The 26457-nt window shown below is 35.0% G+C and overlaps 1 protein-coding gene across 1 annotated transcript in view; it reads left to right on the forward strand.

Annotated features, from left to right (window-relative positions):
• The window catches only part of SNX7 (sorting nexin 7), a 123716-nt gene that overhangs the window by 13202 nt on the left and 84057 nt on the right, over positions 1 to 26457 (forward strand). Inside the window, exons 2-5 of the mRNA XM_074188239.1 lie at positions 12510 to 12692; positions 17613 to 17723; positions 19098 to 19262; positions 23242 to 23440. Coding sequence (XP_074044340.1) covers positions 12522 to 12692; positions 17613 to 17723; positions 19098 to 19262; positions 23242 to 23440 — 646 coding nt within the window. The 5' untranslated portion in view covers positions 12510 to 12521. The remainder of the gene's footprint in view (positions 1 to 12509; positions 12693 to 17612; positions 17724 to 19097; positions 19263 to 23241; positions 23441 to 26457) is intronic.

The following is a 26457-nucleotide window of genomic DNA, read 5'->3' on the forward strand; positions in this document are numbered from 1 at the left end:
GTTCAAAACCACTCTCCGACATTTAGAAGTGACCTAGTCATTTAAGCTCTGTTTGCCTCAGTTTCCTCAAGCATAAAATGGGAATAATAACTGCATTTACCTCATAGGCTTGTCACAGGAATCAGATGTGATATTTATAAAGTATTTAGTTTTATAAAGTTGACACATAGTTGAACACACAGGTTCTATATAAATTCGAATTATTATTATTATTAATTATTATTATTACATTACCAGTCTTCCTTAAAGGGGTTAAAAGGGGGGAATAATTAAGCTTGTTTTAGATCTATTAAGTCTGAAATATTTTATCTGTGGTATGTACAGTTTGAAATGTCCAAAAGATCATTTCTGATATTGAACCAGAGTTTAGGAGAGATCAGTTCTGAAACTAAAAAATCTAGGGATCATATACATAAAGATGATTGAGTCTAAGGTAACTGATGAGAGAGAGAGCAAAAAGAAAATTCAACAAAGGGAACTGGACATTAGAAAACAGTATCATGAAAACCCAGGAAGGATAAGGCAACAATATTAAATGCCTCAAATAGGACAAGAAGGATGAAGACTGAGAGAAGTCTATTAGTTTTGGCAATTAAGAGATGAATGATAACTTTGGAGATAACAGCTTCATTTGAATGATGAGACTAGAAACCAGATGCAGAGAATTTAGAAATGAGTGAGAAGAGAGGAAATTAAAGCAGTGAATATCCATGGCTATATAGTAAGGGATGTGAAGAATATGCTATTTTCTTCTCTTGGAGACTTTAAAAGGTATATTATGATGATGTAGAAAATATTTATGTATAGATGTTAAGTAAATTCAATGTATTTATAGTTAAATTCATCAAGGAAGGCTTCCTAGAAGAGAAGAATAGGTTGTACTAAGCTAAACATATCCAGAGTGGTGCTATAATTGTCAAGTCACTCAAAGAATGTCATGATATAGTTCAAGGAATATAGGCCATAGGATCGCAGAGCTGGGAAGAATTCACTTCTCTCATTTTACTGAAGAAGAAACTGAGGGGGTCAGTTAGGTGGCACAGTGAATAGAGAACCAGCGGGAGTCAGAAGGACCTGAGTTCAAATCTGGCCTCAGACACTTTGGGCTAGTCATTTAACCCTATTGCCTTGCAAAAAAAAAAAAAGAAAGAAAGAAAGAAAAAAGTGAGGCAAAGAGAGGTGGGTGAATTATTTAGGGTCCCACATGGAATTAGGGTCTAAGGTTGAACTTGTATCCAGGTCTTTGTAACTGTGTCCAGTGCCAGTTCCACTTATACAACATCTCTGAAAGGGATATGCAGTCTTCTTTGGTGGCATCTGCTGGAGCTCTCCTTAGAAGTAGACATTTCTTTCCCATTTTATGGAGATGTTGAGTTTTTGTTGATAATCTCATATTCATAGTGTCAAAAGTCTAACGGCAGTCCTGCTGCAAAGCATGTGCATTATTTGGAATGGAGGCTACAAATAGCATTGCTGGGCAATATGACAAATAATTTCCACAGCATACAAATGTAAAGACTGTACTTTAGTTTATGGTTACAGCCTCAATTTGTAGGACTTGCTTCTATCTGTGTCTTTGTAACCTCACAATCTACTATAGTCTTTTCCCTAAATTGTCCTTCTATTTGTAATTACAGTGTATTGTGTTGACCTGTTATTTTTCTGCCTGACCTCAGGCATGCCAAATCCTCCACATTTCTGCTTCAGTGAGACTGGTAACATGACTTCTGCCTGCCCTATTTCTTTTCAACATATCTTATAGCAAATCAAAAGGTTTACATCTTCCACACCTGTGTCACCAAGGCCTCCATGAACTTTGGCTTCAGCATTGGCTGACTGATTCTATTATGGATCATTACTGTTCTTGATCTTTCTTTGCCATTTATTGTGTGACTTTAATGGGACATGGCATAGTAGATATATTTGTTCTATTGTAGTTTAGGTTTGATTATGAAATAAAATGAGAAACTTCAAGAGTCCTTCAACAGTTAGAAAAAGGAGCTTTACTCAGCCTATCCCAGAAACGATGTTCATCAAAGACAGACATGAAAAGCACATAATTAATTCAGCTGAGCAAACCTTCTAAACATGAGTTGCCCATTGTTTTCTACCAGTTAAATACCAGAGATGGCTCCTAGATCCCTTTTTGCTCTTTTGTACTCAGGCAACTAGGAAGTGATGTCAACAGCCCTGGTCTTTAATCTCATGAATCAACCAAGTCTTGAGGATTGTTCCAATATCTTTTAAAGAAAACAAAAAATACCCTGAATTACAATGGGCTAGGATATTGCTCTTACAATAGAGGGTCAGCCTTAAAATCACAGAGACATGAATTTGTTATGTTTCTGACACAGATTTGAGTCTGGCCAAGTCAATCTCTCATTGACCACAGATAACTCTAAATTACAAGTTTCTTTTTTTCCTATTCCTATATTCTTTATTTATTTTGAGTTTTACAATTTTTCCCCCTGATCTTCCCCCCCCCCCCAGAAGGCAGTTTGTTAGTCTTCACAATGTTTCCATGGTATACACTGATCTAAGTTGAATGTGATGAGAGAGAAATCATATCCTTAAGGAAGAAAAATAAAGTATGAGAGATAGCAGAATTACATAGTGGGATAATGGGTCCCCCCCCCAAAAAAATTAAAGACAATAGTCTTTGGTCTTTCTTTTTTCAAACTTCACAATTCTTTCTCTGGATCCACATGGTATTCTCCATTGCAGATACCCCAAAATTGTCCCTGATTTTTGCACTGATGGAATGAACAAGTCCATCAAGGTTGGTCATCACCACCATGTTGCTGTTAGGGTGTACAATGTTTTTCTGGTTCTGCTCATCTCATCAGCATCAGTTCATGCAAATTCTTCCAGGCTTCCCTCAATTCCCATCCCTCCTGGTTTCTTTTTTTTTCTTGCAAGTGAACTTTAATTTATTATTACTATTATTATAACAATTTTGTTATAAGAGTAAACATAAACCCCCCTCCCCACCTAAGAAAATGAGAAACCTCAAGAATAGTGAGAGAGAGAGAGAGAGAGAGAGAGAATACTTCAGTCTGTGTTCAGATTCCAGTGGTTCTGTCCCTGGGGTGAGTTGCTTTCTTTATCATAAGTCCACCAGAGAAGTTGCTTCAATATTTTTCCCACAGTTGCTATTACTAGCTGTACCTCCACACTGTTCCTTCCCACTCTCATTTATTCTATTCTCTTTCTCTGTTCATCCTGGCCCTGTTCAAAAGTATACTGTATCTGAGTACCCTCTCCCTCAATATTCCCTCTCTTATATCACCTATTCACCCCCTTCCCTCCCCCCATTCCCCTGTATCCCATCTTTTTCTCATTTTTCTCTAGGGTAAGATTGATTTCCTCACCCTATTAAGTGTGTATGTTATTGCCTCTCTGAGCCATTTCTGGTGAGAATGAATGCTCAGTCATTCCCCCTTGCCTTCCCCCTTTCCACTGCATTGAAAAAGCTTTTTCTTGACTCTTATGTGAAATTACTTAGCTTCTTCTTCATCTCCTTTCCCTTCCTCCCAGTACTTTCCTTTATCATCCATTGACTCCATCGTTTTATTATATTATACCATTATATTCTACTCCTTCCTGTGCCCTGCCTATATATGCTCCTTCCAACAACTCTTATAAATGAGAAGGTTCATTTGAGTTATCAATATCTTCTTCCCATGCAGGAATACAAACAGTTCAATATCATTAAGTTCCTCATAGTTAGTCCTCATTCAGCCCCTCTATGGTTCACCAGAGTCTTGTACTTAGAGAGCAAACTTTCTGTTCAGCTCTGGTTGTTTCAACAGGAAAGTTTGAAAGTCCCGTTTCACTGAAAGTCCATCTTTTCCCCTGAAAGAGGATGTTCAGTTTTTCTGGGTAGCTGATTCTTGGTGTAAACCAAGATCTTTTGTCTTCTGGAATATTGTATTCCAATCCCTATGAGCCCTTAATGTAGATGCTTCCAGATCCTGTGTAATCCTGACTATGGAGCCTCTATAGTTGAATTGTTTGTTTCTGGCAGTTTTTAGAATTTTCTCTTTGATTTGGGAGTTTTGGAATTTGGCTATAATATTCCTGGAAGTTTTTCTTTTGGGATCTCTTTCAGGAGGTGACTGGTAAATTCCCTCAATTTCTATTTTACCCTCTGCTTCTAGGATCTCAGGGCAATTTTGCTGTATTATTTCTTGAAAAATGAAATCTAGGCTCTTCTCCTGATTGTGGCTTTTAAATTATTTCTTCTGGATCTGTTTTTGAGGTTGGTTGCTTTTCCAATGAGATATTTTACATTTTCTTCTAATTTTTGGCTTTTTTAGAAGAGTTTTATTTCTTCCTGATTTCTTGCAAAGTAATTAGCTCCCTTTAGTTCCATTCTGCATTTGAAGGAGTTATTTTCTTCAGAGAGCTTTTTTATCTCCTTTTCCATCTGGTCAATTCTGCTTTTTAAGGCATTCTTCTCCTCATTTGCCTTTTTGTTTTGCTTTTTTTCCCATTAGGCCTAAACTGGTTTTTAACGTATTGTTTTCTTCAGTATTTTTTTGTATTTCTTTTGCCAAGCTATTGATTTGGTTTTTATGATTTATCTGCATTGCTCTCATTTCTTCTCCCAATTTTTCCTCTACCTCCCTTAATTGCTTCTCAAAGTCTTTTTTTGAGCTCATCCATAGTCTGAGCCTGTTTCTCTCGGAGATTTTGGATACGGAAATTTTGATTTTGTTGTCCTCTGAGTATGTGTTTTGATCTTACATGGGACTAAAGTAATTCTCTATAGTCAGATTCCTTTTTTTTTTCCTCTGGTGTTTACTCATTTCCTCAGCCCAAGACCAATTTGCAGCACTTCCAAGGCTTTTGGGTTTTTTTTTGGGGGGGGGGGTGACACCTTCTGGGACCTTCTTTCCTCCAAGGTCTTATGCTCTCTTACCTGTGCTTCGATTTGTAGATGACCACCTCACTTCCCTTTGCCCTGGAGCTATAAGGAGGGATCCAGCTTGGCTACTTAGTATGGAAGCCCAAACTGCAACCTGTATCTGAGTGTGGGCTAGCAGCAGAGTCCTATCCCAAGGGAAAGCAGAGAAATCTCTGTAGTCTTCCCTGACTCCCCTTACCTGTGGGCTGTGCTCTGGAGGTGCAGGCCGCTTTCTCCAGATTCTGCGGCCTGTGTTCCTCACTCCACACTCATTCTGCTGTAGCAGAATTCTCTCCCTGCCCCTTCAAGCTGCTCCGAGGCTGTGCTGCGACTGGGGCTTTTTCCGACCCTGGTCTTGGTAAAGCACACCTTTCCTGTGGAATCTCCCCAAGTTATCTTGAACTGGGAAAATGTATCACTCAGTCTTTCTGTGGGTTCTGTCCCTCATAATTTGGCTAGAGTCATGAGTTTTTGGCTTTTGGAGTTTTGGGGGAAAGGAGCGCCCGGAAATACTGCCTTCATGCTGCCATCTTGGCTCCACCCCTCTAAATTAAAAGTTTCAATCAAGTTCATCAGTGGAGGAAATTTTTTCCTAGAAAATTCTCCACATTGATAAAAATCACAAGTGCAAAACAGAATAGGAAAAAACCCAACAAATCAATTACATAAATTTGATCTCATTCTTTATTTCTGAGAGTCTCATAGCCACAGGAAAAATTGGAAGTTAGCCTTAATTTGCTTTTTTGACTTGATCCTGCCTTGTCAGCAGATTTTCTCTGCCAACATCCCAAAGGACATGAAACCTTCTTGATTGTGGCTTCCTATTTAACCTGACAAGATCACTAGGAAATGACAACTTTTCGCTATTTGGAGGGGTGTCCCATTGGAAATTCATTTTTTAGCTCATCATAACTTTTTTCAGCCTCAGTCATCTAAAAAAGATTCATATTTTTCCACGTGTTATCTCATGAATGTTTATAGAACACAATCCCTGGCTCACAATAGCTACTGAATGTCAGCCTCTCTGTGTATTTTAAAAACAACAACAAAAACCTATGTCTATAAGCCATCAAATTGGCTTATAATAAAATTCCTCTAGTTCTTAGAGAACTAGAAGAAAATCTAATAAACTCTTCTAGGTTCCTGGTTATTACTGGAACCTTTGAGTATGACTGTAAGATGTACTGTATAAAATGATTGCTGCCTTACTCTTCCTGATGATGAACAGCTCTTGTTTTAAGTCCACAAAAATCACCTCTACTTTTGTAAACCACCGCTGAATTATCAGTAAACAATAAAATGGCAACTGTTTACACTTTATTTCAGTGGGGATTCTTACGCTCAAAGATATCTCTGAGATATTCCAATCTTGTAGAAAGAAACCTTTGCCCCTCTGTTCATTAACTCATTGAAGTTATAGCTCTGTTGATCTTCCCCTCTTCCCAGTAAAGGTATCCCAAGCATTAGTCAGCACTTGACAAAAATATTATGCCTTCAAAATTTTATTAGTTTGTTAATCACAGAAAGCTTGTGTGTTGCATCCAATATGTTTGTATTGTATGACAGATGGGTACAACATATATTGTGTTATTTTCTTGTCCATGAATGAGACTAATTGAAAAGTTACTCTCATGTTTGACCATATTCTAATACTTGAATTGTAGATGAACTGAGAGGACTTGGGTACTAAATAACATAGTAACTGTGGGCAGAATTTCTACCTTTTGTTTTTTAATATTAAGGGGGAGATATTTTGGGATTTTGTGGCATTTCCTTAGAATACAATATGGTGAAGAAATACCTTTCTAAGCCATTAGTTTAGAGGACTTTACTGCTCTTCTTAGTTCTGTCCAGAATACATTTGCTCCTCATCCCTTTCTCTTAAAATCCTAAACAGCTCCCAAATTCCTTCAATTGTTTGGTAGTGCTTTTTTTTTTTTAAACTGGACCTCATATTTCATCAGGCTAAGGAGTTCCTGGTGGGAACTCCCTCTTCTCTTGTGGATTGGCACCTACTCAGTTAGGCAACTTAGTTTGACTCATCCAGTAAATATGTGCCTCAGAAGGGACTGGATCTAGGGCTTCTTGAAGCTGACTTTCTATCCAGTATGCCACACTGACACTTTAATCTCTTACATTACTTTGCATATAGTTTTAAATTTCCTTATCTATATGTGTGTTTTATAATCTCCTTTCTAGAAATTAAGTTCCTTGAGGACAGCAACTGTCTGTTTTTCTCTTCAGTGCTCCCTGTAATAAATACTTATTACAATGAAGATTGTATTGATATATCTGTATATGTGGACACATGTGAAAATGTACATTGCATCAGAAATATGAGGACAGTTTTATAACATGAGAAATAAAAATGAAACCAGGTCCATTTCTAGAAGTTTATTTTTTGTCAATCTACAACCCATGCTTAAAGGAGTTTTAAAGAAGGGAACTATCAGCTAGAGCAGGGGCTTACTGAGCTGATAAATCCCTGGGGCACTACACACCTGGACTTCTCAGTAGTGCTTTCATTATAGAAGGAACTGGCTAGCATCTTGCTGATTATTGTCTCAAAATCTTTTTTAATGGAAGGGAAACTAGACCAAGGAAGTCCAAGTGTCTTATCCTCACATTCACAATAAGTCACAGACAGCTTTTTCCCTAAATCACACTTCCAGACCTAGTCTGCTCCTGGCCTGCCTCAGCATTGTTATTATTATTGTAATAAGCAGGCAGATTGGAAGGGTTTTTATACCAAAACACAGCTGGTGAGTCTAATTTTAGATGGATCGAGATGAGTGTCCCTCTTTAACAGGCTTGGTTTCTCAAACTCCTTCCACACATTAAGTTTCTTTTTAGCCAGATGTCTCAAGCCTGGTGAGCGAGTTTCTTTTGCATCAGCACTTTCATTGGCGTGGTCTTTTCATGCCAGCATTCCAACTTAACACACTTCTCACAGTGACTTTCTTTTTGCTGGAAGGAAGCAAAAAGCTGTTTGTATGCAGATGGTATATGGAATCCAATAATAACTTGTATGACTTGTATCAAATTGATGAGAATTTCCTGAGGAGCATATTAGTAAGGGTTAAAGCTTTCTCCAATCTCAGACTTGAATCTAGAAAGTGGAGCCATTATCTTTCCATTCTGCTTCTCTGTTTGGGTATTCACCATTATCTTGTGCATACTGTAGAAATAATGCTAAACAGTTAATTATTCTTAAGTCAGCTGCATTTTTCTTTAATATGCTCTAAATTTTCAAATCTGTTTAAGTTATAACAGAGCCTAAATGGAATCTTTGATCTTTGATACTGACCAGTTCAGTTCTCTCCCCCCAACTCCAGGAATAACTGTATTAAGTGAGAAATCATCTCCCTAGCAGAACTGATACTCATCTAGTAAAGATGATAGTTTGCTTAGATGAATGCTTAAAGCATTGAGGTCCACTACTGAAAAAGGAATTAAATATTAACATTATTTCTGGCAAAATAATAAGTACTGGCTAAATTTGGACTTAGGAGGATACAAGTTCAAATCCCAAATATTACACTTACTAGCTATCTGACCATGAGTAAGTTACTTTCAGCCTCAGTTTCTCTGTATGTCAGTTACTCTTCATATTCTTCACATCTGTCTTTTTTTGGGGAAGCCACAGCTTTCCTGGACTTCAGCTTTGTCACCTGGAAAATGAATCTATTTTACATCTCAGGTCTCTACCAGTTCAATATTTGTGATCCCATATCCTTTTTTTTTTAAGTTTTTTTTTGCAAGGCAAATGGGGTTAAGTGACTTGCCCAAGGCCACACAGCTAGGTGATTATTAAATGTTTGAGACCGGATTTGAACCCAGGTACTCCTGACTCCAGGGACGGTGCTCTATCCACTGTGCCACCTAGCTGCCCCATCCCATATCCTTTTTACTGTTCCACAGTAAATAAATTTACCATTTGGAAAACTGCCATTGAGGGGTAGGGAACAGCAACAGCAGTGAAACACTAACTTTATCTCCTCTATTTCATCTACTCAAATTAGACTAAAATGATTATTTTTCATATGATTTGATTTTGTTTATATTATGCTAATTGGTTTCTTGTAAAAGATAGTTTATTACATGGATATTTTCTCATTTTTTCAAAATATAGAAGAGAAAATGCAAAGATTTCTTTGTCTAAAATATCACAAAATCACATTAGAATCCATGTCCCAAGATTTTCAAAGGAATGGGCACAACTTTTCAAAGACATTAGAGGTCTTTGTCATCATCTTTGCTGACATCATTTCCTCAGAAAAGAATATGCTGCAAAAAGATTAACAAGAGTTCATTTTTAGGTAATTACTTTTTTCCCTTAAAAACTAAAACTAGGGGGTGGCTAGGTGGCGCAGTGGATAGAGCACCAGCCCTGGAGTCAGGAGTACCTGAGTTCAAATCCTGCCTCAGACACTTAATAATCACCTAGCTGTGTGGCCTTGGGCAAGCCATTTAACCCATTGCCTTGCAAAAATCTCCCCCCCAAAAAACAACTAAAACTAAAGCAAACAAAAAAGAATTAACAACAAAAAATTGTTGTGCTATACTTAACCCAGTGCAAATGTCATGTGAATTGAGATCTTTCTAATCCAGTGTGAAAAATATCCATTGTCACAGTTTTGCTCAGGACCAATAATGCATATGAAATGACCCAAAGATACCATTCCATCCTTCAGACATCTCAAGTATTCCTGAATTTATGCCTGCAATTTCAGATTTTTTCTTTTTTGCTGTTGTTGTTAATAGTGAAACATTTCTCAAGACGCCTTACTAGGCTTGCTATATTCTGTAACTTTGCAAACATCATGCATACTTTCCTCCTCCACAAAAAGTTGTGGTTTAAAATCTAGGAGAAACTGATTGTTAATTTTGAACCCATAATTTAACCCAGTGGAAATAGAATTAGATGTAATGTAATTAGATAGGAAGATGAAGCTTGAAAGGCCCAAACTCAGATAGTTAATCAAAACAGACAATTTCATTGCAAGTTTTGGTATGTCTGACTCTATACTTTGGAATAGATCATAAGTTTTTCAAGTTTTTTTTTTAAATGACTAACTCTAGGAGGGACTTTTTAAGAGTTTTTTTCAAATCAAAAATTCAGTAAACATTTAGAAGTGCTTATACTATGTTATAGGCACTGTGTTAATCACAGGGTATACAAGAAGAGACAAAAGACAAATCCTGCCCTCAAGTTGTTGAGAATCTAATTTTGAGATAACTATCGCTTGAGGGTTTTTCATGATCATTGAGCATAAGATGATATTTTAAAGCTTTTTCACTTTGTAGACCATCTTAAGCTAGCCCTCTAATTTTGCAAATGAAAAACTGAGGCCTAGTAAAATTAAATGACTTTCCTAAGATCTCACAACAATAAGGAGCAGAGCTGGGATCATGGTGCATAGAAAATTGCTCCATAGAAAAGATCTGGGCTTAAATCCATAGTCTGTCAATTAGTACCTGTGTGGCCTTGAACAAGTCATTTTTCTTCTCTTAGCTGGTTTCAGCTTCCTTATCTGATGAAGGAGTTTTACTAGATTATTTTGAAAGTTGACTTCTATGCTAAATCCTATAACTTTGTGGTCCTAGAATTAAACTGAATCTATTTCAGAGATAGTCAGAGGTTTGTAAAGGACTTGCAGAAACTTATTAGAAGTGTTCATAATTTTCATATTATTAATTTTATTATTTTAATTATAATAAAAATTAAAATTTTAAAAAGTAAATTAAAACAAATTTTAATTTCTCTTCCCATTAATCTATTTTACTTTTGTTTATAAACTTAGACATATTTAATTTGGATCTTTTGCCATCTGGACCAAATTTACTGTTTAGGTCTTCTTTTCCTACTATTTTCTTACTCACATTAGATATTTCCCACCCATGCCTTTTTTTAATGTCACTTCAGTGTCCTAGAATACCTTTTTCCCCCCATCTGTTGAGGTCCTGGCCAGTCTGAAATGACCTAGTCCACCTGGAAAGACCTAAGATCATTTTTATTTTCATTTTAATCAGGGATGGATCATATGCCTTCTTGATGTCTTATCTGTCGCTCTCTCTGACTACTGTTTGAATGTTCCATAGTTATTTAATATCTGTTTATTTCATTTATGTTTTATCTATTTGTCTAGTTTTTAAGGTTCTTTAGGACAGGGGCTGACTGTCATATTTTCTATCGTACTTTGTCTTGTTTTCTAAACTCTTCTGTTGTTAATTTCTTTAATGCAATTTGAAGGAAAACAGATCAAGCTATTATCTGGGCCTTTTATCATAATAATTTTTTTCACTTGTTGATCATCTGTAGTAAGAAAAAATGATTTCAGCCTTGGAAAGAACTAGAAAGGAATTCAGAGTTAAAGTTTTTTGAAATTTCATAATTCTGAGTATCATTGTTCAGGAATGATTCACATCATTTAGAGGGCTGAACTTAATCATGTAATTAACCACATTGACATACTTTAGATCAATTGCTAATTGATCTAAATCTAGCTTTGAGCGACAGCTGTTAGTTTGATAGTGGTAATAGATTTATATATGCTAGTGAGAGAAAAAGTAATTTTGCACAAAATTTCAGGCTGTACTCTAAGGTCAGACAGACCTCAAGTTAGCACTCAATTAGGGCCACTTTGCATATCCAGGTCTGAGGTGACACAGTGCACAAAGCAACTAACCTTGGATTCAGGAGGATGGGAGTTCGAATCTGGTCTCAGTCACTTGTCCCTTCCTAGTTGTGTGACCTTGGGTAAGTCACTTAACCCTGATTGTCCCATATCCAGGGTTATCTCTAGTCTTCGTGATTCATATCTGGCCACTGGACCCCAGATGACTCTGGAGGAGAAAGTGAGATTGGTGACTTAGCCCAGCACCCCCTCATTCAAATCGAATTCACATATTTGTCATGGAATCACCTCCCTAACGTTAAAGTCTTCTTTGAAAATAAAGGACAAACATTATTATTATTATTATTATTATTATTATCATCTTTTTAAAAATGAGGAAACTGCACGCATACACACACACACACACACACACCCCTCCCTCATCTCCTCCTCTTCCCTCAGAACCCTGTCTCCCAACACCCCCAGTTCAAAGTCAGGCACCTATTGTTAGCCTAGTATTCTTTCCCTGGAACTATAGTGTTAATAAGCAACTTACTGTATAGTCTTCATTGCAATGTAACAATTCTTTGATTTGAAGTTAGTTATTAAGCCAGAGTTTTAGATTCAGCCTTATCTATAGTACATTTCATCACCACAGGTTATCCATGTATATATATTCATTCCATCGATCCTTTCCAGCTGTTTCCAGACCATTGGTCACAATGGTATACCAGGTGAGAAAGTGAGGCTGAGTCAATATTCATCATTACCACTACTGGAAGGGACCAAAAAAATCCTTTCTCTATTGGTTGTCATCTTTGTAGAAAGAAGGTATAGTATTATTTTTCAGTTTGTAGAATTTGCTACTGTTTAATGTCTTAATGCATTTTTTTGTTTTACATGAGCATGATAGCATTTAGAAGTTACTGAAATATTCAAATTTTCCATGGATAATTCTATCTCCCAATGTTTTCTTCCTTTAGGATGCCTCCCTGATGGACATGAACTCTTTCAGCCCTTTGATGCCAACATCCCCTTTATCTATGATAAACCAAATCAAGTTTGAAGATGAGCCAGAATTAAAAGATCTTTTCATTACAGTTGATGATCCTGAAAGTCATATTACCACAATTGAAACGTTTATCACCTACAGAGTTACAACTAAGGTAACCCTTTTATGAACTTTTTTTTCCCCCTCCATCACAAGTGTTTTTTTTTCTTTGAAAATTTAGCAGTGCTTCCACTTGATTTTATACTGGCATTTTGGAATCTTGGCAGAATTTAGCGCTGAATTACTCATTACTGCTTGAGCATTTTGTATGGCTCGATTTCTCTTCTGTCCACCAGCTGCTTCCTAAAAGTTTGGTTAAATTCAGATAGACTGTTGAAGCTACAATACAGAGTGATCCATTTCAAAGCTTGTGCCCAGTCTGTAATGACAAGTATATAATTGTTTGTTTGTTTTTTCAGCTTTTTAAATTATAAAAAACATCCTTCATGGAGAAAATGGCTTTGGTGTTCAAGGACACAACTTTGTATGACTATGTGTTTAGCATTTATCAAATCCATATAGTTATAGATATTCTGAATCACTTAGAAAGATTTGACTTGTCTTCATTAAGTAGAGGCTGTTGGTAATGCCCCCATTTTATAGGTATAGAAATTGAGTTGTATGAAAACTTTACCTGAATTGTCCATGTTAAGAGATGGGAACCACAGTTTGCTTACTTTTGACTTCCCAGGGCAAAACTTTTTGAAGAAAGCAAAGTAACAAAAGTTCACAGCACACATGGATATCTTCTCCTATCCTCGTGTTTTACCACTAGTGCCTTTGTTCTAAAATTATCTTGCACCATTACAATACATTTTTTTTATCTTCTAAAGAGTCCATTTTATTTTATCCATTTTTAATAAATATTTTATTTGTTTTTCTGACTACACAAAATGGTAGTTTTTATCAATCATTTTTTTGGCAAGGTTTTGAGTTTTATAATTTTTCTCTCTTCCTTCTTTGCCTCTCCCTTCCCCTGACAGAAAGCAATCTGATATAGACTTTACACTTGTAACCATAACGTATTTGGTTTTTATCCATATAATGATTTCTCTGTTATCTCCTTCACTAGAATGTGAGCCCCTTGAGGTCAGGGTCTGTATTTTCAGCCTTTTTTTTATATTTGCGGTATATAGCACAGTGCCTAGCACATAATGTAGTTTTAGTGTCTTAAATCTGTCAGATTATCTTCTTGTGCAACTGTTATACAGTGTCCCTGTTTTTCTTTTTCCCCTCTTGCTTTAATTGTACCCCAACAAAAATCACAGGTCTCAAGCATACTTAAGTTTGGAGATGCTTTTCATCATCTTAACTCCAGGGAGATGAAATTTTTAATCACAACAGCTCTCAAAGACATTTTACCAAGTCGCCGACTTGTCATTTATATCCTATATTGAATTACTACTCTTCTGAATGGGGCCGGGGGGGTGCTGTGGGGTGGGAGAAAGGGAGAGGATTTGGAACTCAAAGTTTTAAAAATGAATGTTAAAAATTGTTTTTATAAGTAATCAGGAGAAAAATGAAATATTAAAAAAACAAATCTTATGTCAATAGTTACAGTGCTTATACTGATGAATTTATTGACCACTAAAATGGACAGCTTGGATGGTGCAGTGGAATAGAGTACCAGCTCTGGAATCAGGAAGACCTAAGGTCAAATCTGGCTTTAGACACTAGCTGTATGACCCTGAGCAAACACTTATTTTTATTTGCCTCAGTTTCCTCATCTGTGAACTGGAGTAGGAAATGATCATCCACTCTAGTATCTTTGTGAAGAAAACACCATATGGGTTCATGAATATTTGGATGTGACTGAAATGATTGAACAATAAAAGTATTGAAACATAATTTTACATATACATATATGTATTATATATATATACACAAATATCCCCACATGCACATATCACATTATGTTACATATTGGAAACAATCATCTCAGGCTCACATTTGGTCATCTGTGATCTCAGAAAAAACAAATTCTTAAATGAATTTTAATTTAAAAATGAATTTTCCTGACTCCAGGTCCAGTACTCTATATACAACACTACCTAGATGCCCTTTTAAACTATAAGTTACTGCTAAGATTAGAAATGTCATTTTAGGATCAGAATTTAGTCCCCTGTGCTCTTCAAAAGAGACACAAAGTAGAAGAGGCAGTCAGAGACTTGACTTGATTAGTCTCAGGTTTGTATAGGCTAAAAGTGTGCATGTAGAGATTCCAAGCTCCTGATAGAGTAAAAAAAAAATGGGAGGGAGGAAATGAGGACCTCTGAAGCCTTTTCCTGCTTTGAATCCATGATCTTGTGTAAATTCATACAAAACTTCATAATTCCTTCATAAGCAGTGAACTTTCAGTTATATTAGTGTTTTGGAAGCCATTGCTTGCAACCCAGTCATCAAACTTCTCTGGGGTAAGGGACTAAGGCCATGTTACCTACTTTAGAGAAACTGGCCATGACACTAACTTAGCTGAAAATGTCTATTTCTTAGGTCAGAATTTGTTGCTATCTATCTGTGATATATTTTCAAGGGATGGAGATAAAACCCTTAGAGCCTTATTTCAAACAACAGAAACATTTCTCTGACCCAATAATTTTTATTATAGCCTAGTGGAACAGGAGTTGGAAGGTATCTCAGTTGTCCATCTAGTCCGATATGAATTCTGAAAAGAGTTTTTACTTTATACCTTTGCTTCTGCCTTTGCTTGAAGACCCTCAATGATGAAGAACCTTCTAAGGCAGCCTGTTCTACTTTTTGAAAGGCACCATTGTTAGAAAGTTTGTTCTTGTCTTATTTTTATCTTATTTTGATACATTTTAGATACAATATTTCTTTTTTATTTTTAAATTATTTTTTATTAAAGATTTTATTTGAGTTTTACAATTTTTCTCCCAACCTTACTTCCCTCCCCCCACCCCCCACAGAAAGCATAGATGCAATATTTCTAAAACCACATTTAAATATTTTGAGCTGTTTTATTGTTGTTGTTCAGTTGTTTTTCAATCATAGTCAACTCTTTATGACCACACTTGGCATCTTCTTGGCAAGGATACAAGAGTGGTTTACCGTTTCCTTTTCCAGGTCATTTTGCAGTTGAAGAAATGGAGACACACAGGGTTAAATGACTTGCCAAGGGTCACATAGCCATCTGGCCAAATTTGAACTCAGGAAAATGAATTTTCCTGACTCCAGGTCCAGTACTCTATACACATTACCTAGCTGCCCTTTTAAACTATAAGTTAAAATAAAAATTCATTTCATTTGAATTTAAAAGCAATTTATTAAGTGATTACTTTTTTTTGTAATTGACTCCACAAAGTTTTCAGATCACTTGACCTCAAAACAACATAAAACCAATAGAGAAGAGATCCATACAAATAACTATATTTAGTACTGTATAGAATTAAATCAACATATGAAAGAAACATGAACATAGTTCTTTGAGATCAGATTATAAAATTAAGCTTTCAGAATAGGTAAAACTAAAGAAATTAGTTTTATATTGTCTATATATTGTTCTGTTTCTTATATTGTCTGTTTCTGTTTCTAGATCATTTTTATTTCCATTTCCATTATTGGAAATTGTGGAAGAAGTGGAGAACTCAACCAAATACATGTTATAAATTTATTTGTGTTCCATATATCATTTCTTATTTTAACACCTGATCAATTTTTGTGTTAGTAAAAGTTTTACATTATTTTCTAAAGAGTCTGTTTTGAAATTAGATCACATTGTTCCATTTTAATGAATTACAAAGGAAATATCTTGATAGTCTTTATTTGAAGCAGTCATTTTCAAAAGAGTAACCTGTTTGCTTTAATAGTTTTCTGATTCTGACTTTATGACTATTAATTCTGCATTTTATAACTTGTAGCAAATTGTAGATTTAATCATTATATGTGATAGACATTTCCAATGTGTTAAATGTACATGCTAAATTGTTTTTAAGGAATTTAACAATGCTTCATCCCACCAGTACTCCTACAGAAAAAAATCTCAACAATGACATTACTGTCATAAAATCTTTTCCCTCAAATTTTAGTACAATTAGAGGGAGGAAATACTACCTACAGAACTTTTTCAAAAAGATTACTCTGTGTGTGTGTGTGTGTGTGTGTGTGTGTGTGTGTGTGTGAGAGAGAGAGAGAGAGAGAGAGAGAGAGAGAGAGAGAGAGAGAGAGAGAGAGAGAGAGAGAGAGAACACAGTCGAGCTCTTTGGGAGGCTTGATAAATATTATTCTCATTTTTGTAATTAGAGAATTTTTATTTCTGTTTCTTTTGGGACCATCTTTATTTTTATTGTCTTGCCAGTCACATTAGATTGACATTTCCTTCTTAGTGAAAATATTTGCCTTAATGTTCTTAATTTTTGCCACAAGACACATATTCATATCTCAGTAAAATACCCTGTAAACAATTGTGAATCTTTCTTTGTGAATCAAAAAATATATTAGTAGAATTTAGTGATGGTTGGACAATTAGCAAGATGCCAGAGTTTTCACAAACTATCAGCACATTGTAGGAAAGGGAATCATTTGAGCAAATCCCTGGGAAATAGTTCTTTGCAATTAAGGTCAGAGTCTTCACCAGACTATAATAAAAAGGAAAACAAAAAAGATGCTCCTCCAATTTTGATTTTTAATTAGTTGGTGAAAGCAGTAATTTTAGACATTATATTCAGAGCATACATATATGTTAGGAAGAAAAGCATGCCCAATATAATGATTTTATAAAATTTTATAGTTGGCAGATGGCTGTTGTAAGACAGTTTATTCAGTTTTGATTTTCAGAGCTAAAAAGATTTCAGTTTGATGCTTGCTTTTTCTCAGGAAGGACATCAAATTTGCTTTGTTTCATATGCTATGTGAGCCAGATATTTCACTGCACCAAAATAATATACAAGCTGACAAACATGGAATAATTAGAATTTGTTAATATCCTTTCCAGACCCAGATTTATTCCAGCATGTCCTAAATAATAAACAAACACCATCCATCTTGAGTTACTTATTCTATCTTTTTTTTTCTTCAGACATCGCGGGGTGAATTCGATTCTAGTGAATTTGAAGTTCGAAGACGCTATCAAGATTTCCTTTGGTTAAAGGGAAAACTTGAAGAAGCACATCCCACCCTCATTATTCCTGTAAGTTTATTCGTTTTTTAGACTGTAGCAAATATTTAATGCATGGGAGATAACACAGTATAATATAGAGTTATCAAAGTCAAATAAAAATTGGATCTCTACATGCTGCATAATGACTTAGAAAATCACATATTAACATTTCCTATATTATATTGTATTTTTATATATTTTATTAAACCCTTGCCAATTTTATTTTAATCTGGTTCCCTCTAACTCCAGGAGTTTTCCAGTGGCCACAGTTCTTGAGTTTCATAGTTTGGGTGTAATGGATAGAGTGATGACTGTGGAGTTAAGACTAGCTTCAAATTCTGCCTCTGCTACTTACCTTCTGGGGGATTACTGGAAAGTCATGTAAGAATAGGTTACAGATAGATTGCCAATTTGAATTGACTGAAGAATTTTTCACAGTGATTATTGCCCACACAGTTGAATTCACAGGTTCTAATCCCTTCCACACATTAAAAAAATGTTAAATATTTTAGACTTCATTTCAGACCTTGAAAATTAGCCTGATTTTATTTGAGAATGCTCTTGCCTTTTATTCTTATTTATTTATATTTTTACATTATATTCATTCTCTGTAATTACTTTCTATTTTAAGCTATCATTAAAATCATTGTTTAAAGATATTTTTCTATAGATGGCTGCATCATCAAACTCATCATGTCATCTTGGATTCAAATCCTGGGTCTTCTACTTCAGTCAATCATTAAACATTTATTTACTTTTTAAAAAATTTTTTTAGATTTTATGTTAAGGCAATGGTGTTAAGAGTGACTTGCCCAAAGTCACACAGCTAGGCAATTATTAAGTGTCTGAGGCTGGATTTGAATTCAGGTCTTCCTGACTTCCAGGGCTGGTGCTCCATCCACTACTCCACCTAGCTACCCTCCATTAAACGTTTATTAAACACCTATTATATGTCAGGTCTCAGTGATAAAATGCACACTGTATGACTGTGAGATCAGTTAGGATCATAGAATCATAGATTTAGAAATGGAAGGGTCTTTAGAGACCATCTAGTCCAACTCATTTTTATGAATGAGGAACTGAGGTGCAAAAGAAGTTAACTGACTTATTCAGGGTCATTTAATAAGCATCAGAGGCAATATTTGAACTCTGGCCTTCCTAATTCATGGTCCAGTACTCTATTTATTTTGCCTCATTACCTCATTGTACTACTTAACCTTCCCGGACTTCCTTTTTTATTTTTAACAGAAAGAAGAGATTGCAATTTGATAGATTCTTAAGTCTCTAACAGTTATACAAGGTTAAACCTGCAAACAAACAAACAAACTTAAACCTGCACTAAGATTTTTGGGAACACCCTCTTCCAGTCACTCTGAATAATATTATTATGCCTTGTTTCCTTAGCCTTTGCCAGAAAAATTCATAATGAAAGGCATGGTGGAACGGTTTAATGATGACTTCATTGAAACCCGAAGAAAGGCACTGCATAAATTCTTAAATCGAATTGCTGATCATCCGACTTTAACTTTTAATGAAGACTTCAAAGTTTTTCTTACTGCACAAGCCTGGGTAAAAAAAATCTTTGATTTTTCAGTTCCATTATTCTTATACATTTCATTGCTATATTGACTTCATTCTTGCTATTTATACTAACTTTTTTTTTTCAGGGAGCTTTGCTGTCTATTGAATAAATGAAGATGAACTTTTTAAAATGAGAATATGACCTTAGATAGGATCCTGTATTAATTTTAAAAATACCAAAAAACCTTAAGGTTTTTGTTTTATTTGTAACCACATATCCCCTCCAATATAGAGAGCTTTTTTTCTCTTTGAAGATGATTTTTAAAAAATTCAAGTTGTTCTTTGCCTGTGTTGAATAAATACTAGGGCTTTTAAAAAATCTCTTTCTTGGCATCTTTGAGAATAGAAATGTGATGGAGTGTTTCATTCTCCTGGACACCTTATGTCTTTTTGAAAGGCACCAGAAAGATAACCAAAGGTTACTTCCTCTCCCAGGGAAGTTTCAATTCTTGGACATTCAGGCTTAATTAGATGGTCTTGTCTCAGGCACTTATTAGCTTTGTGACCTTGGTTATGTCATTTACCCTCTGAAATTATTAGTGTCTTTATCTTTAAAATTGGGCTAATAATTTGATTACCTATCACAGGATTGATGTGATTAAAGTTTTTTAAGACTGAATTGTTATCTTGTTTATAATAGAGTAGTACAGGACCCTTTCTTTTGGAATTTTTTTCTTATTAATTTTATATATTGTGCTTATTAGGCCAATTTAGTAAGAAGCAACTAGTCTTGATAGCTATATAGTCTTTGTTATGTTTTATGTTTTTGAAGTGATATAGTCTAACTCCAGGTTTATACTGCAGCCTTAGAGACTGTATAAGACACAGTTACTGAAGAACCTAACCAGTAGTCATTTGTGCTGCCTAAAACATTCTTAAGCAATAATGGATTAATGTGTTGTCTGGTCAAGAAATACTTCTATCATTAAAATCATAATATCAGAGTTGTAAAGTGAGAAGTTATTTCAGAAGTCATTCAGTTCCAACCTTCATTATTTGGGGGAAATGGTATATTTTTATATTATGGACATTCCTCAATATATCTGTTTTCTTTGGGGGATCCATCCTTCATGGGGAAACATGAACTAATCAATCAACTAATCAAATGATTGTGCAAATTACACACCCATAATAGCCCAAATAATTTTCTTTAAAAAAGTTCAGCCATTCTAATTCACAGCCTTTACTTTTATTTGTTTTGTTTTTCATTTGTATTACTTTAATAATTGTATATATTGTTTTCCTGACTACATTGTATCTGTTCACACAACTCTTCCCAAGCTTCTCTAGATTCATCACATTCTTTGTTTATGTCATAGTAATAATCTCAATACATTCACCCTCATGTACTCAGAACTTTTTAAGCTATTTTTAAGGGATAAATTAGCATTACTTTGTTTCCAGTTCTTTGCTACTCCAAAAAAATGCTGCTATAAATTTAAGGGTCCTTTTCTTTCTTTCTTTCTTTCTTTCTTTCTTTCTTTCTTTCTTTCTTTCTTTCTTTCTTTCTTTCTTTCTTTCTTTCTTTCTTTCTTTCTTCCTTCCTTCCTTCCTTCCTTCCTTCCTTCCTTCCTTCCTTCCTTCCTTCCTTCCTTCCTACCTACCTACCTACCTACCTACCTACCTACCTACCTACCTTCTTAAGGTGTATATACTTGAGTTCAAATTTAGCCTCAGACAACTTGACAATTATGTGACCCTGAGCAAATCATATCAACCTATTTTCTTCAGTTTCCTTATCCATATAATGAGTTGGAGAAGGAAGTACAAACTTTGCTTTGCTGACAAAGCTCCAACTGGGATCATAACTGATATGTATAACAACAAAAATCAGTTGTTAATTCCATCTTATCTTTACAGGATAGCTAAGTAGCCATTATTGTTCTCCCATTAAAGATGAAGAGCTCAGAACCCCAAAACAGATGTTCTACCCCTTAGCTACCAGAAGAGAGGTTCACAGGAAAACAGAGACTCATAGTTTTGAAAATGACATTAAAACATTGAAGGGATTTGAAAGGAAAGTTGGTGATAGAATATGGTGCCAGTAAGACCCAGGTCATTAAATTTAATCTTTGTCTTGACCACTCTATTCCATAGTCAGGGACTGGTGAGTCACCTACATCATCATTTTCCTTTAGTCCAAAGACTGTTAGATATCTCTACTTGATCTGTTTTTTTTTTTTGTCAACTGATTTTTGATTCTATCGTGACTTCATTTCCTTCTGCTTCTGCCCCCCCCCAAAAAAACCCTAATCTTTTGATAGTTGTCTTTGAGATTTTGAAAGACCATCATTTAGAAGGAGAAATTCTAATTATTTTACTTGATCTCAGGGGCCATACTATGGGCAATGGATAGAAGTTTCAGAGGCATGACTTTTTGACTTAAAACATAAATAATTATTTTTTTTTGAAGTTAAAGCTGTCCAAAAGTGAGATAGAAATGGACTTTTACAGAGGTAGATTAAAGAGGCCTTTAAGCAAGTACTGTGCTGCCATTTATTATAAATGTTTTTAGACAGCATTCCTACACAGGTATTGTTCTGATTAGATGCCTATGGATGTCCCTTGAACCTTGGAAATTTTGATAGGAAAAGGAAGCTGTCATGGTTTGAATCAGTTATTTCTAATACATAGAAAAGATAAAGGAAATGATAAGTAAACTTTGGGACATTACAGGGGAGAAAAAAGATAATTATTTATGTTTCTTTTTCTTTCTCTTTTTATTTTTAAGGCAATGACTAAAGTTGCTTATCATCCATAGATACAGTCAGTAACCCTATTTTCAGAACATATTCTTATCTGTAGCTGTGTCTCTTCAACTCATTTTTGACCCAAATTCTCTGCTTCAAATGACCTACACTGTTCCTTAAGATTGAGGAAAGATTATCTATTTATTTCTTATTATTTCTCAGCTTATCAGATGCATTCAATGTTTTCCCATTAATCATTTACTAAGTGGCCTTTATGTGCTAGACACTGTTCAGGATGCAGGGTATAAGTCCAAAAATAAAATCAGAAGAGTCCTGGCAGAAGTGTTTATATTTATACTATATTGTTGGTGCCATAAATCTGAGTATCAGTTTGAGTATTTCTTCTGCTTGCCAAGTCCACAATGGCTCTCTTTGAGTATTCTTACATGAGATGCTTCTCTATTTTGCTAATATATTGAAATGAATCTTTGCTCTGATTAATTTGGAATCTCTGTCCAATGATGAGGATCACCATCCCATCTTGTCTGATTTTGGCCTGAGTTCTGCCACAAAGGGGCCATCCAGTATGCCAGAGAGCCTGTTTTGTCTTTTTTTTTGACATCATGATGTGCCCTCTGGAGCTCTCTGAATGTTCCCCTCCTCATCACAGCCTTGTCATATGGCTAACCCCTCATTTTTTTCCTTTCAAAGAATTCCTTGATGGTGCTTTTACTCCTGTTCTTTGGAGTTTCTTTTTTTTGGTTATGTATTGCAATAGAAAAATATGTTGTGTTGCAGTTAGAATTACTGTAGTTCTTGAAAGCTAATCACATTCTATTACCAAACAACTCAATGATTTGTAAGAGGCTGTGTGAATTCCCAAATTAAAATCAGAATGGAACTTAGATACAGAAATGGTACAGACCACCTCTATTTAAAGTTCTGACTGTCATCTGCAAAATTTTTATTGCATATTGAAAAATACAGTTGGTGCTCTGCAATGCTGTTGGCCTTCTGTAAGAAAGAATGGCAGGAAGGCAGGAAAGCGGTAGGCAGGAGGGAAGGAAGGTCTGGAAAAATATTCAAATTGATCTTTCTGTAATAAACTCTAACCCCCCCCCAATTTTATACTATCTATTATAAACTGTAGCATTATTTTTATAACCTCTATTTTTCTCCTCCATTGTGGGTTTAACCCTTGAAATTTACACTGCTACCACCACTACTCCTACTTCTCTCACCTACTTCACTTTCATTATTTTGTGTTTTATTTTTAGGAACTCTCTTCACACAAGAAACAAGGTCCTGGATTGCTTAGCAGGATGGGGCAGACAGTCAGAGCTGTAGCATCCTCAGTAAGAGGAGTTAAAAATCGCCCAGATGAGTTCAATGAAATGAATGATTATTTGGGAACATTTAGCCAGGAGATAAACTTAATAGACAAAATATCTCATAGAATTTACAAGGAAGAAAAAGGTATGTAAAACTATGGACTTAATCTTTCTTTTGCTACAGTTTATGGTGCATTTACCATTTTGGGATATACATTTTAAAATTGTAATTTCAATTTAACATTTTTTTAAAAAAAATAAAAACATAGTCTTTTGCAAACGTTAATTCCTCATCTATAAACATATTTATCTCTTTGTGTACAAGTGCTAACAAATAATTCTAGCTATCTTGCAAAGAAAGACTAGATGACGAAAAAAAAAAGAATGAAGACCTGAGATTTAGCTTCAAATGATAGGTTATTAGGATTAATGTCTGGTATTCCATGGATTAAAAAGTATCCTAGTCTCTTCATTTCCCCATAATACCTCTCATTTTCCTCTCCTCATTACTTAGTTACCACTCTACTTTTCACCTTTCTTCATCTTTCTCTTGAACTGTTGCAATAAACTTCTAATCTGTTTCCCTGATCAGATTTCTTCAGTTCTTCAGGTTAGGGGCCAAGTTAGTAATCTTGAAATTTTTGATTGACCAAATCCTTTCCTTGGTCAAGAAACTCTAGTGACTCTCTATTGCCTAGAAGATAAAACAGAAAATTCCTTCACTATTGTTTTCTTTGTAGATTGAGTCATATTACTCTATTTCACATATTCTTGTCTTTTAGCCAAATTGAAATAGACATTTAACAATGTCTATTAAGTTCCGTCTCCCCTTCCCCCCCATAGGCTATCTTCTCTCCCCACCCATACCTTACCCCTACATTCTCCCTGAAGTTCAGTTTATATCTTTCTGATACCCTCAATTATTAATATTCCTCTTTCCTCCATACAGCTCCAAATTATTATACATACATGCATATGCAGAAACATAATATTTTTGTATTTTTCTTACTTATGAATGTTGCCCTTCCTATCTCTCCTTCTTGACCTTGTCATGTAAATTTCTTGAGCACTGAGATTATTGCATTCTTGCCTTTGTTTTATCTGAATCTCGAGGAGGTAATATGGTAAGAGAATTAACTTTGGAGTCAAAAGACATAGGTTCAAATCTTTAAATCCCAACACTACCTTGGACAGTTCACCTATTCTTTGAAACTTCTGTTTCCTTAATCCATAAAATGAGGCAGTTGAATTACATGTCCTTTGAGGTCTCTTTTAACTATAAAATTTATGACCTATTGAATTTTGGTTAGAGGAAATGAGTTATAATGAAACTTGAATTTCCAGGTGGAAATCATCATATATTCTACTAATTCATTGTATAGTGGCCTGAATCAAGTGATCCAATCACAGAAAGACTTATGTGAGCTCTTGTATATGAATTTTTGCCTCCTCTTCCCATTTTCTTCCATCCTATTTTCTCTTAATTTTTTAAATTTCTTCAACTTTGGAAGCTAAGATTTGCTCCTTTAGCATTTTTTTTTGACAGGATAAAAAGCATAGTCTTCTGTTTTTATAAGGAGAAGTGAAATGAATTTCTTCACTAATACCTGTTCAATTCAGCAAGTATTTGTGGAGAATCTAAAATGTGTAAAGCATTGTGGTTGGCATTGTGGAAGATGTATGTGTGGGAAGTGGAGTTAAATTGGAGACCAAAATGTGTAAATGTGTAGGAGGAAAAGTTAATATTACAGGGTGTTGCAAGTGTCTTACTGTGGTTTATAGCTACTAAAATGTAAAACTGCACTACTAAGACTTTAGGGTATAACCTGTATTATAGCAGGGTTATACAGAAATCTCTCAAATTGAAGTCCAAGAAAAAGTATGTTTCAACATCTTATTCATTTTTACTTTGCTCCTCAGAAATAATTTGTGGACATAGTATATAATCTAGAAATTTGCCTTATTGAACCTGGACAGTAAAAACTCATCATGGAGTTTAATTTTTTCCTTTCTTTTATCCCTATTCAATAGAATTCACTTAACCATGATTGCCTACATCCAGGGTCATTTCTAGTCATCCTCATTGATATCTGGCCACTGGACCCAGATGACTGGAAGAGAAAATGAGACTAGTGACCTAGCACAGCACCCCCTCACTCGAATCTAATTCACGTGCTTGTTGTGGCATCACCTCCCTGCTGTGGTCTTTTTTGAAAATGAAGGATAAACATAATTATTAATATCTTACTCAATGATTCTATAGGGATAAAGTAAGAATGTGCTTTGATCAATGAGAAAAAGTACAATAGGTCTCACTTTTCTGTTTCTAAAATGTTGTATAAATTTTTTTTTCAAATGAAGTCATTTTACGTGCACTGGTAAGTTTCTGAATCTTTTGTAAAGTGAAGAATTCTTCGGCTATATGAATCATCAAATATTAATCAATTTTATATGCATGTATTGTCATAGCATTTTCTCAGAGAACACTGTTCTAGTAGTATCCCTCTTAAGAATATATCTAATGATCTGTTTAAGAGACACAAGACTAGTAATAGTAAAATGCTGGAGAAACAAATATTTGTATAGATGCCAAGAAAATCCCAGTGAGATGATAAAGAATTTGGAAATGCTTGAAAAGATTGAAAAACACAATGATGAAATATGCCTTATCAAGATAAGAAGTATTCACAATGAATTCCTAGGTGAAGTTGTGATAACAAATAATTCAAAGATTTGGAATTTGATACAAATAGGCATGAGTTAGAATCTGTATATGAAAGTTTCTTAACCTCCCTGTTCTATAATTTGTTCATTTGTAAATGAAGCAATTAGGATAGATGAACTTAGAGGGTCCTTCTGGTTCTGTTCCTGTGATTTCCCCATCACTTATTTCCTTTTCAATATGCTGTTTAATATTATTTAAAAAACTCGGAAAGTACCTTCTCAGTCTTTCTTGGTTTTTATGTGTTAACATAATTTGGCCATTTTCTTTTGTTTTCTATTAATGTGTCCTTTATGCAGATTCTTTTTTTAAATTATTTTTTAAATTTTAAGGCAATGGGGTTAAGTGATTTGCCCAAGGTCACACAGCTAGGTAATCATTAAATGTCTGAGGTTGGATTTGAACTCATGTCCTCTTTGCCCCATGCAGATTCTTGATAC

Source organism: Macrotis lagotis, chromosome 5, assembly GCF_037893015.1.
Source record: "Macrotis lagotis isolate mMagLag1 chromosome 5, bilby.v1.9.chrom.fasta, whole genome shotgun sequence".
Classification (NCBI taxonomy): domain Eukaryota; kingdom Metazoa; phylum Chordata; class Mammalia; order Peramelemorphia; family Peramelidae; genus Macrotis; species Macrotis lagotis.